The sequence below is a fragment of the Staurois parvus genome, unplaced genomic scaffold (assembly GCF_062004578.1).
Source record: "Staurois parvus isolate SC_StPar_1 unplaced genomic scaffold, SC_StPar_1.0 ptg001880l, whole genome shotgun sequence".
Lineage (NCBI taxonomy): Eukaryota > Metazoa > Chordata > Amphibia > Anura > Ranidae > Staurois > Staurois parvus.
In genome coordinates, this window is record NW_028319676.1 from 129,639 (window position 1) to 141,703 (window position 12,065).

General features: G+C 43.2%; 1 protein-coding gene across 1 annotated transcript in view; it reads right to left on the reverse strand.

Moving 5' to 3' along the window:
- The window catches only part of LOC149433898 (polycystin-1-like protein 2), a 54,456-nt gene that overhangs the window by 34,952 nt on the left and 7,439 nt on the right, over positions 1 to 12,065 (reverse strand). Inside the window, exons 3-7 of the mRNA XM_089664310.1 lie at positions 10,811 to 10,875; positions 9,599 to 9,661; positions 6,106 to 6,163; positions 3,750 to 3,811; positions 2,003 to 2,065 (exon numbers count right to left, since the gene is read on the reverse strand). Of these exons, the coding sequence (XP_089520436.1) occupies positions 2,003 to 2,065; positions 3,750 to 3,811; positions 6,106 to 6,163; positions 9,599 to 9,661; positions 10,811 to 10,875 (311 nt within the window). The remainder of the gene's footprint in view (positions 1 to 2,002; positions 2,066 to 3,749; positions 3,812 to 6,105; positions 6,164 to 9,598; positions 9,662 to 10,810; positions 10,876 to 12,065) is intronic.

Genomic DNA, 12,065 nt, shown 5'->3' on the forward strand with positions numbered 1-12,065 from the left:
GGGGGATGAATTACTATGGGGGATGAATTACTATGGGGGATGAATTACTATATGGGGGATGAATTACTATGGGGGATGAATTACTATGGGGGATGAATTACTATATGGGGGATGAATTACTATGGGGATGAATTACTATATGGGGGATGAATTACTATATGGGGGATGAATTACTATATGGGGGATGAATTACTATGGGGGATGAATTACTATGGGGGATGAATTACTATATGGGGGATGAATTACTATGGGGGATGAATTACTATATGGGGGATGAATTACTATGGGGATGAATTACTATATGGGGGATGAATTACTATAGGGGGGATGAATTACTATATGGGGGATGAATTACTATGGGGGATGAATTACTATATGGGGGATGAATTACTATATGGGGGATGAATTACTATGGGGGATGAATTACTATATGGGGGATGAATTACTATAGGGGGAATGAATTACTATAGGGGGGATGAATTACTATAGGGGGGATGAATTACTATATGGGGGATGAATTACTATGGGGGATGAATTACTATATGGGGGATGAATTACTATGGGGGATGAATTACTATGGGGGATGTATTACTATATGGGGGATGAATTACTATGGGGGATGAATTACTATATGCGGGATGAATTACTATGGGGGATGAATTACTATATGGGGGATGAATAACTATGGGGGATGAATTACTATGGGGGATGAATTACTATATGGGGGATGAATTACTATGGGGGATGAATTACTATATGGGGGATGAATTACTATAGGGGGGATGAATTACTATATGGGGGATGAATTACTATGGGGGATGAATTACTATATGGGGGATGAATAACTATGGGGGATGAATTACTATGGGGGATGAATTACTATATGGGGGATGAATTACTATATGGGGGATGAATTACTATATGGGGGATGAATTACTATGGGGGATGAATTACTATATGGGGGATTAATTACTATGCTTACTATGGGGGAATATTACTATACTTACTATGGATGACACATACACATCATTCATCTACTCTTGGTCCGGCCCCCGGGTCCAATATATGAACCCATTGCGGCCCTCAAGTCAAAAAGTTTGCCCACCCCTGCACTAGAACATTTAACTGCCCCTAAAATCTGCTGCTCCTAAACTCTGGTAAAAGCCTATGTGTACACGGACACATAGGTCTTTATTGAGTTATTGAGTTGAGTTCAGGGGCTTTGGCCTTTTTTCATCATCAGAAATGCATGCAAAGCGTTTTCCACGTATTCAAATGGACCCGGTACACCAGCGCAGTCAGTTCCAGGTTTCACGTGAAGGAAAAAATGGTAGAACGCGCCACATTACGCTCATGATGGGATCCATAGTGAATACAAACACAAAAGACAGGTCATCTCAACACATACTGCTCTCTCTGCTTCTGCTCTCTCTATTCCTCTCAAAATGTCTGAAATAGTTAATTTTTTACTGTTTTTCAGTGCATTCTGAGCATTTGGAAGGTCTCCTGAAGTTATCTTTTAAAAACATGCATAAATGCCGTATGCAAATACGGCTAAACTGACGTTTTTTAACCTACGTTTTCCAGCAGTCAGTTTCCAGCAGTCAGAAGAGTTTTCCAAACACCACGTGTACATGAACCCAGGGGTGGACTGAAAACTCATGGGGCCCCCGGGCAATAGGGGATCATGGGGCCCCTGTGTTCTTGCCCACACTCAAACCACACCCAAAAAAGCCTATGAAAGGTACCAGGGGCATCTCATGGGGCCCCCTACTGACTCTGGGTCATCAGGCAGTGCCCGAATGGTCAGCCCGCCCCTGCATGAGCCCTAAAAACTGTTTGTACAACTCCATGAGTGACAAGGATGCAAATATCAATCCCTATTACAATGGCTGGTGAGGACAATGCAAACATAAATACAGCATTATAGAGTGTTAGCTCAGATAATAAATGAGCGAAGACATAAACATTGAGGTATAGATGACATTATCTGGAGTGTCACCAGCTTTGTTGTATTGGTATCCTCTTCATCTTGCATCATACGATTTAACTGGATCAGCAGGCTCTGTAGTGAAAACAAAATATAAGTACGGCTATAATCACAGTCACGGTATGGATATGGCTCCTACAGATAAATCTATATAATTTATGATGGTTATGCCCACAGCTACCCCTAAATATAGTATGACCATAATACATACAGCGATATCAACTCACTATAACTATACCTGTATAACGAATAGCTAGAGCTACATCATATCTACCACAGTGGTTCTCAACCACCAGGCCCAGTTTTGGACCATGGCCTCCCTTCTCCTAGGCCTTCAGCCAGCAGAAGATACTTTGACCTTCCACAATGCTTCCCAGAAAATGTAGTGCCCCCCAACATCCCCCTCTCATAGTGGCCCACAGTAGCCCCAAGCCCTATAAGAGCCCTCAGCCCCCTCAATCTCCTACAGTGCCCCCAGCTTACTGAAGAGACTTCAACCCTCCTCAGTGCCCCCCAACTTCCCACAGTGCTCCCCAGCACATATAGTGTCCCTCAATGTCCCCCTTCCATAATGACCTGCAGTGCCCCCAAATCTTCTAAGAGCCCTCAGCCTTCCCTCCCCCCAATCTCCCGCATTGCCCCCTAGCCTACAGCAGAGTATCCAGACTTACACAGTGCCCCCAAATTCTAACATTATCCCACAGTGCTCCCCAAGCCTGCCACAGTGCTATCCAAACTCCCGCAGTGCCCCTTAGCTTCCTCCAGAAATCAAATCCCCTACAGGACCCCCAAGTCTGCTGCAGAATCCCCTCACCCAATCACCACGTGGCCTTCCTTCTCCTAGACTTTCAGCCAGTGGCAGATACCTTAACCTCGCCTCTCAGCTCCCATAGTGCCCCCAACCAAGCCCTCTAAGACCCCTCAGCCTCCAATAGTGCTTCCCACACACTCACAGTGCCCCCAGCCTACTGCAGAGCCTCCATACCTCCACAATGCCCCCAACCTCCCACAGTGTCCTACAGTGCCTCCCAACCTCCCACAATGTCCCTCAGCTTCCTCCTGAAATCAAATTTCCTACAAAACCCCCCCAGCCTACTGCAGAGCCTCCAAACCTCCACAATGCCCCCAACCTCCCACAGTGTCCTACAATGCCTCCCAACCTCCCACAGTGCCCCTCAGCTTCCTCCTGAAATCAAGTTTCCTACAAAACCCCCCAAGTCTGCTGCAGAGTCTCCTAACCCCCTCCACCACCCAACCCCACCCCTCCCCACAATGACACTGAGCCTCATGCAGGGTCCTCTAGCATTTCAATACATGTTTTCAATTCCCATACTTTTATTGTCTGAATATTAACTTTATTTTTACTTCCTGGGCCCTTGTCTCAAAAATGTTGAGAACCACTGATCTAGAACACATATGGCCAGACGTACCCTTTAACTGTAGCACATTCTACACCATAACTGCAACACATATACTGTAGCTTTAGCTCCTCAATTGTACACCTACAAGATATAACAGCTATATTTACTCTACAACTGTAAAGGGTTCCTGCCCAGGGCCGGCTGAGCCCATTCAACATAAATCCCGACGTATGTCCTCCGCCTAAGGAGCCCAGGTGCCGCGTACAGTCTCCCATTGACATGAATAGCTGTGCTATTTGAAACACGAGTACCATGTACAGGCATGGAGGAAGGATGCCGGCAACTACGTTGTACATGCCCAGCTGCCGGTGTGCAAGAGTTCTCACTGGTATACTCACTGTGAGGTTGAGACCCCCTATAAGTGGTTTCTGAACTTGCTGAAATGCCATTTGGAGAATATCTAAAAGTAGAATGGAAAGACACAGTCATTTCTGAGTTAAAAATACATATACTGTATACAATATATATTAATATTTTAAAGGATGTTTTGCTTGCAGGAGCAAGACTGACTAAAGTCAAGTGGAGGACAAAGTTGCTGAAGGACCTCTGTGTAATCAGTTAGAGAGATAGATAGATAGATAGATAGATAGATAGATAGATAGATAGATAGATAGATAGACAGGGAGGGACACACCCTGGTCGAAATTCAGCCAGCCCCTGCTGAGCCGGGCGAGTTTTGATCCATCTATGGTAGGCGTTTCTAAACTTTCTAAGCAAAGGGCCAGTTTATCGTCCTTCAGACTTTAGGATTGTGGCCAATGGGAGTAGAAAATGCCTCAGGCTTGGTGGTCATTGGGGGGTAAAGTAATTACATAACACTTGTGAGCAGTAGGAGGTTTGGTATTAGTAGGAAGAGAAATCTCTATCATTGGTGTCAGTAGAAGGAATGGTGCCTCGTCATTGGTATCAGTGGGAGGAATAGTGCCCCATCATTGGTATCAGTAGAAGAATAGTGCCCCCTCATTGGTATCATCAGTGGAAGGAATAGTGCTCCATCAATGGTATCAGTGGGAGGAATAGTGCCCCATCATTGGTATCAGTGGGAGGAATAGTGCCCCATCATTGGTATCAGTGGGAGGAATAGTGCCCCATCATTGGAATCAGTGGGAGGAATAGTGCCCCATCATTGGTGTCAGTGGGAGGAATAGTGCCCCATCATTGGAATCAGTGGGAGGAATAGTGCCCCATCATTGGAATCAGTGGGAGGAATAGTGCTCCATCGTTGGTATCAGTGGGAGGAATAGTGCCCCATCGTTGGTATCAGTGGGAGGAATAGTGCCCCATCATTGGTATCAGTGGGAGGAATAGTGCCCCATCATTGGTGTCAGTGGAAGGAATAGTGCCCGATCATTGGTGTCAGTGGGAGGAATAGTGCCCCATCATTGGAATCAGTGGGAGGAATAGTGCTCCATCGTTGGTATCAGTGGGAGGAATAGCGCCCCATCGTTGGTATCAGTGGGAGGAATAGCGCCCCATCATTGGTATCAGTGGGAGGAATAGTGCCCCATCATTGGTGTCAGTGGAAGGAATGGTGCTCCACCATTGGTGTCAGTGGAAGGAATAGTGTCCCATCATTGGTGTCAGTGGAAGGAATAGTGTCCCATCATTGGTGTCAGTGGAAGGAATAGTGTCCCATCATTGGTGTCAGTGGAAGGAATAGTGTCCCATCATTGGTATCAGTGGGAGGAATAGTGTCCCATCACTGGTATCAGTTGGAGGAATAGTGCCCCCTCATTGGTATCATCAGTGGAAGGAATAGTGCTCCATCATTGGTATCAGTGGGAGGAATAGTGCCCCATCATTGGTATCAGTGGGAGGAATAGTGCCCCATCATTGGTGTCAGTGGGAGGAATAGTGCCCCATCATTGGAATCAGTGGGAGGAATAGTGCCCCATCATTGGAATCAGTGGGAGGAATAGTGCTCCATCGTTGGTATCAGTGGGAGGAATAGTGCCCCATCGTTGGTATCAGTGGGAGGAATAGTGCCCCATCATTGGTATCAGTGGGAGGAATAGTGCCCCATCATTGGTGTCAGTGGAAGGAATAGTGCCCCATCATTGGAATCAGTGGGAGGAATAGTGCCCCATCGTTGGTATCAGTGGGAGGAATAGTGCCCCATCATTGGTATCAGTGGGAGGAATAGTGCCCCATCATTGGTGTCAGTGGAAGGAATGGTGCTCCACCATTCGTGTCAGTGGAAGGAATAGTGTCCCATCATTGGTGTCAGTGGAAGGAATAGTGTCCCATCATTGGTGTCAGTGGAAGGAATAGTGTCCCATCATTGGTGTCAGTGGAAGGAATAGTGTCCCATCATTGGTATCAGTGGGAGGAATAGTGTCCCATCACTGGTATCAGTTGGAGGAATAGTGCCCCATCATTGGTGTCAGTGGGAGGAATAGTGCCTTAAGGGCCAGATAAAGGCAAGCAAGTGGCCACATTCGGCCAGAAGGCCACAGTTTGGAGACCACTGATCTATGGTCTTAGTTTTGAATACAAAGAGGAAGGAAAAGGGCTTCTTCTGTGTAATATAATGTCTTGTGTAAATAATATGAATAAGACATAACAGTCATAAAGTTGATTTGTATTTATGGCCCCATAACATGGAGCAGCAAAATAATTTTGAATAAACAAGCCATGTTAAGACAGTAGCTAGAAGTATCAGTGGTAATGAAAGTAAACACCAGCTCCATATACCTGGAACGTCAGCCTCAGTAACAACAAATCTCTTTGTTCTCCTGGCAGAATGTTGTCTCTGTAAAACAGTAAAATGACAGTTAGTGGCAGCTTTCTGTTTATTTAAGAAAGAGACGTTCTTAGAATATAGATCCTTTCTTAGAATATAGTATGGGAGATACAAGTATAATAAAACAGTATAATGTTTGGATTGACAAGAATATGACACTAATAGCTGATCACATAATTTCCTAGCAGGTGTAGTAGAGTAATAGAAATCCAACAGACCCAACAGTCATGACATGCATGCTGCTGATTCTGTGTCATTGAATCACTCATTGAAAGGGGCGTGTTCAAAATAATAAAAATGCAAATTAATTAAATACTTGTGAGCCACTAAAAGTTTTCTTACTTATACAGCAATAAATACGGTGTATAGAAATAATATTAAGTACTGAATAAAGTGAACCCCTACTAAATTAATTAACGTGCTTAATTGAAATATTTAGATCGCTAGGTACTTATTACACCCTCTCCAGGTGTATGGATGTGAATTTCATATATCTATATTGTACCGCGCTCCAAACTATATAACTATAAGTGCTTTAAATAAATTATAAATAAATATTGTGTATCACCAATAATTCAATATTAATCTATAACCATGATGCTTAAATCCATAATTGCATAATATTTAAATCCATGATTAAAGTGAATCAAAAAATTAGTATGCACAAAAAACTGCGTGCATGGAAAACTCATAAAAGTGAAAAAATGAAGTGAAAATAAAATATAAAAAATAAAATAAAATAAATTGAGAAAAAAGTATATATAAGTGAATAATAGTTCAATTCATACAAGTTGAGATGGTAATGTAGTTCAATCTAATCTGCGTGGTAAGTCAGCGTTCATGACATGAACCTCTCTCTCCTTCCTCCTCTCCTTTCTCCTCAATACAGCCTTATTTCAATAGGGACTTTATCCTCTAGTTGCTTGGCTTATTCCTGGAACTGATATTTTGCCCACTGTAGGATGATCCATTTCAAGGATAAGGCCATTGTGTGCCACCTTCCACATTCGAGCCTTGCGGGTCACAGAGCTTTTTATATATATATCTCTGCCAGATATTAATCTCCTCCACTGCCTCCACCGACCTTGATCCTCCTCCAGGCAGTAAGTAACACTCCAATAACTCCCCTCATACAATGAATTCAAGCATCAGGGCAGGCCAGAGAGCTTCCTTCGTGTCCCAGGAGAGCTTCAGAGAGCTCTCCTGGGACACGAAGGAAGCTCTCTGGCCTGCCCTGATGCTTGAATTCATTGTATGAGGGGAGTTATTGGAGTGTTACTTACTGCCTGGAGGAGGATCAAGGTCGGTGGAGGCAGTGGAGGAGATTAATATCTGGCAGAGATATATATATAAAAAGCTCTGTGACCCGCAAGGCTCGAATGTGGAAGGTGGCACACAATGGCCTTATCCTTGAAATGGATCATCCTACAGTGGGCAAAATATCAGTTCCAGGAATAAGCCAAGCAACTAGAGGATAAAGTCCCTATTGAAATAAGGCTGTATTGAGGAGAAAGGAGAGGAGGAAGGAGAGAGAGGTTCATGTCATGAACACTGACTTACCACGCAGATTAGATTGAACTACATTACCATCTCAACTTGTATGAATTGAACTATTATTCACTTATATATACTTTTTTCTCAATTTATTTTATTTTATTTTTTATATTTTATTTTCACTTCATTTTTTCACTTTTATGAGTTTTCCATGCACGCAGTTTTTTGTGCATACTAATTTTTTGATTCACTTTAATCATGGATTTAAATATTATGCAATTATGGATTTAAGCATCATGGTTATAGATTAATATTGAATTATTGGTGATACACAATATTTATTTATAATTTATTTAAAGCACTTATAGTTATATAGTTTGGAGCGCGGTACAATATAGATATATGAAATTCGTGTTCAAAATAATAGCAGTGTGGAGTTCTATTAGTGAGGTCATTCATTCTTTGAAAAACAGGTGGCAATTATTGCCCTTATTTAAGGAAGGAAGGCAGCAAATGTTGGACATGCTGGTTACAGTGCATTTCTCTCTGAAATTCTGAGGAAAATGGGTCGTTCCAGACATTGTTCAGAAGAACAGCGTACCTTGATTAAAAAGTTGATTGGAGAGGGGAAAACATATAAAGAAGTGCAGAAAATGATAGTCTGCTCAGCTAAAATGATCGCAAATGCTTTAAAATGGCAACCAAAACCTGAAAGACGTGGAAGAAAGCGAAAAACTACCATTGGAATGGATAGAAGAATAGCCAAAATGGCAAGGACTCCGCCAACAATCAGCTCCAGGAAGATGAAAGAAGGTGTGACGTTCCCTGTGAGGACTGTTACAATTAGAAGACGCCGATGTGAAGCCAAGCTATCTGCAAGAAGTCCCCGCAAAGTCCCACTGTTGGAAAAAAGACGTGTGCTGAAGAGGTTACAGTTTGCCAAAGAGCACATTGACTGGCCTAAAGAGAAATGGCGCAACATTTTGTGGACGGATGGAAGTAAGATTGTTCTTTTTGGGTCTAGTGGGCGGAGACAGTTTGTCAGACGACCTCCAAACACTGAATTCAAGCCGCAGTACACTGTGAAGACAGTGAAGCATGGTGGTGCAAGCATCATGGTATGGGGATGTTTCTCATACTACGGTGTTGGGCCTATTTATCGCATACCAGGGATCATGGATCAGTTTGAATACATCAGAATACTTGAAGAGGTCATGCTGCCTTATGCTGAAGAGGAAATGCCCTTGAAATGGTGTTCCAACAAGACAACGACCCCAAACACACCAGTAAATGTGCAACATCTTGGTTCCAGACCTACAAGATGGACGTTATGGAGTGGCCAGCCCAATCCCCGGATCTTCATCCAATAAACTTGTGGGGGACATCAAAAATGCAGTTTCTGAGGCAAAACCAAGAAATAGAGAAGAACTGTGGAATGTCGTCCAATCATCCTGGGCTGGAATACCTGATCACAGGGGCCAGAAGTTGGGGGACTCCATGCAACACAGATGTACAGCAGTTCTCAGAAACAGTGCGACTACAACCAAATATTCATGAAGTCATTCAAAGGAAAGTAAAATCTTCAAACATTTCTCAGTTTATATAGTGAATGTTTGAGTTTGTAAAGAAGAATACAAACATGGCGATTTTTTTGAACCGTCTAATATTCACTTTTCTTCAATTTTTTTAGAGGAACAACACAAATTTGATGTATTTTTCTTCATGTTGTGATTTGGAATAGAATGTGTCGTGTTTCCAATGCATTTGTGTGGATGGAAATAAAAGCTATTAGAAGGATTTTGAGCTTTATTCACTTTTTTCAACACACTGCTATTATTTTGAACACAACTGTACATGCTAGGAAATGTAGTGTTGGAGGCAAATGAGATTTTGAGGGTGAGGTGAACTGTAGAACCTAATCTATTCTTTTTCGAATTTGCCACACCCTACCTGAAGGTCCGAGTCACCCCGCAATCCCAGAACATGTTTCAGAGATTCTTTGACTTGATAGCCCTGAAAGAAATATTGTATGGTGATGATTTTTAGGGTGTCAGCATCTAGTGAAGTTTTTCTCAACATTTTTACCTCTGAGGAACCTGTGAAGTCATGTTCAGGTCTCAAGGAACCCCTGCTAAAACCAATTCATTGGGGGGGGGGTCAGTGGAAAAATGCACCTTACATTGGTGGCTAGAAGAATACCCAGGAACAACATAGGCACCATCAAATGGGAGGTCAAATAATCACAGCTCAGCGTTATTGCTGCGTTTTTGATGTGTTTTGCGTTTGGGTTATTTTTTTTTTATTTTTCTTGTTGCTAGGCAGATTTAAAACATTGGAATACTAGTCAGTACCAGTGTGTAAAAGTGTATTTGATTTGGAAGAATAAATCACCTCTAATGTTGGGTGTCCTAAATGTGTGGATGTCACTGCGTTATATATAAAACTATTAAAATAGTTTTTACATTTTAGACTGGAGTGCCTCTGGACTGTCCATAATTTTAGAGGATTCCTCTGGATTCTCCATAATTTTAAAGTGTGCATCTGGACTGTCCATAATTTGAGAGGGTTGCTCTGGACTGTCCATAATTTTAGAGGGTGCCTCTGGACTGTCCATAATTTTAGAGGGTGCCTCTGGACTGTCCATAATTTTAGAGGGTGCCTCTGGACTGTCCATAATTTTAGAGGGTGCCTCTGGACTGTCCATAATTTTAGAGGGTGCCTCTGGACTGTCCATAATTTTAGAGGGTGCCTCTGGACTGTTCATAATTTTAGAGGGTGCTTCTGGACTGTCCATAATTTTAGAGGGTTTCTCTGGACTGTCCATAATTTTAGAGGGTGCCTCTGGACTGCCCATAATTTTAGAGGGTGCCTCTGGACTGTCCATAATTTTAGAGGGTGTCTCTGGACTGTCTTCATTTTAGAGGGTGCCTCTGGACTGTCCATAATTTTAGAGGGTTCCTCTGGACTGTCCATAATTTTAGAGGATTCCGCTGGACTGTCCATCATTTTAGAGGGTGCCTCTGGACTGTTCATAATTTTAGAGGGTTCCTCTGGACTGTCCATCATTTTAAAGGGTGCCTTGACCGAAAAAAGGTTGAGAAACACTGACATCTAGTATTATAAATGATAGTACATGATATCCCATTGGACAGTATGTCCTACCTGCACATCGTTGTCCACAGGTGTGGCAGATCTGTTACTCTTCGCAGAGCTACAACCTACTCCGCCTGCAAAGAAACAATGCCAACTGTTACCACTTATTCAAACAATAACAAATAAAAAAAATATACATATAGCATAATATATATATATATTTGTAACACAAGTCATATTGTAATTGAATGTTAACCACTTTACCACCGCCCTATAGACAGAAATACTGCTACAGGGTGGCAGGGGTGCGCACAATCACATATATATATGCGTGATTTTGTATTTCCGGGTGGGGGCGCGCGCGAGCCCTAACTGCCACCATTCACGGCCTCGGCTGTCAAACACCAGGTCCTGGACGGTAATTACTCGCCAGCACCCTGTGATCGACGAGTAATACCGACGGGGGAGAGAACTGTATGTAAACAATACAGATCTCTCTCTTGTCAGCTCCAGCACACTGCTTTGCATGGCTCTGCGTAGCAGAGCCATACAAAGCAGTGTGCTTATCAAGATGAAATAGAAGCGTGGTCAGAAAAGCACCAAGTGACTTGAACTTCTATCCAGGTGGGGGTGTTGTGCCTACCCATATCACCCAGACACCTGAGGCCTTTGAACAACTTGCAGTGGATGACCACTCTGACAATGAACTCGAGATGAGGACAGAAACCCTATCCAGTCTAACCGAGGGCAGCTGCCCGCCAGATATTCTGATTATGTTGTTTGCTTCCTTGGTTTTCACCATTTGTTGTCAATGTATGAGGTGACAGCATCTGTCAAAGGAAGGGGGGGGTTTAGGCAGGTGTAATGCAGCCTCCCTGAATGGGTGGCACTGTACAGTGGCCGCTGTGTAGAAGGGGCAGAGGAGAAGGGGCCATCTTCCTCTGAGGCCTCCATAGATGTCATCAGGGTTTGGACGTTGCTGCCATGGCTGACTCCCACAGCCATCTTTAGTGTAGGCAGTGCTAATAAATAGCACTTTCCCCCTTCAGTTTGTGCCCGAGTACCCGATTGGTCAATCTGCCCTAGACGAAGGTAATATGGGCAAATTTAGAAAGGATTGGGGAAGATGGTCCGGCTTCAAGGCAGGTGGAAAATATATGGAAGTAGTGGGAGGCCCAGGGATCTGATTGGAGGTGGGAGAATAAAGGGAATGTCTTGTAAGGTGATAGGAGGAATAGAAAAGGGAAAAGAAAAGTCGAAGGGAAAGAAAGAATAGCAAGAAAAAGGAAGAGTTGGAAACGAGGATCGAGGAGAAAGTTCAGAG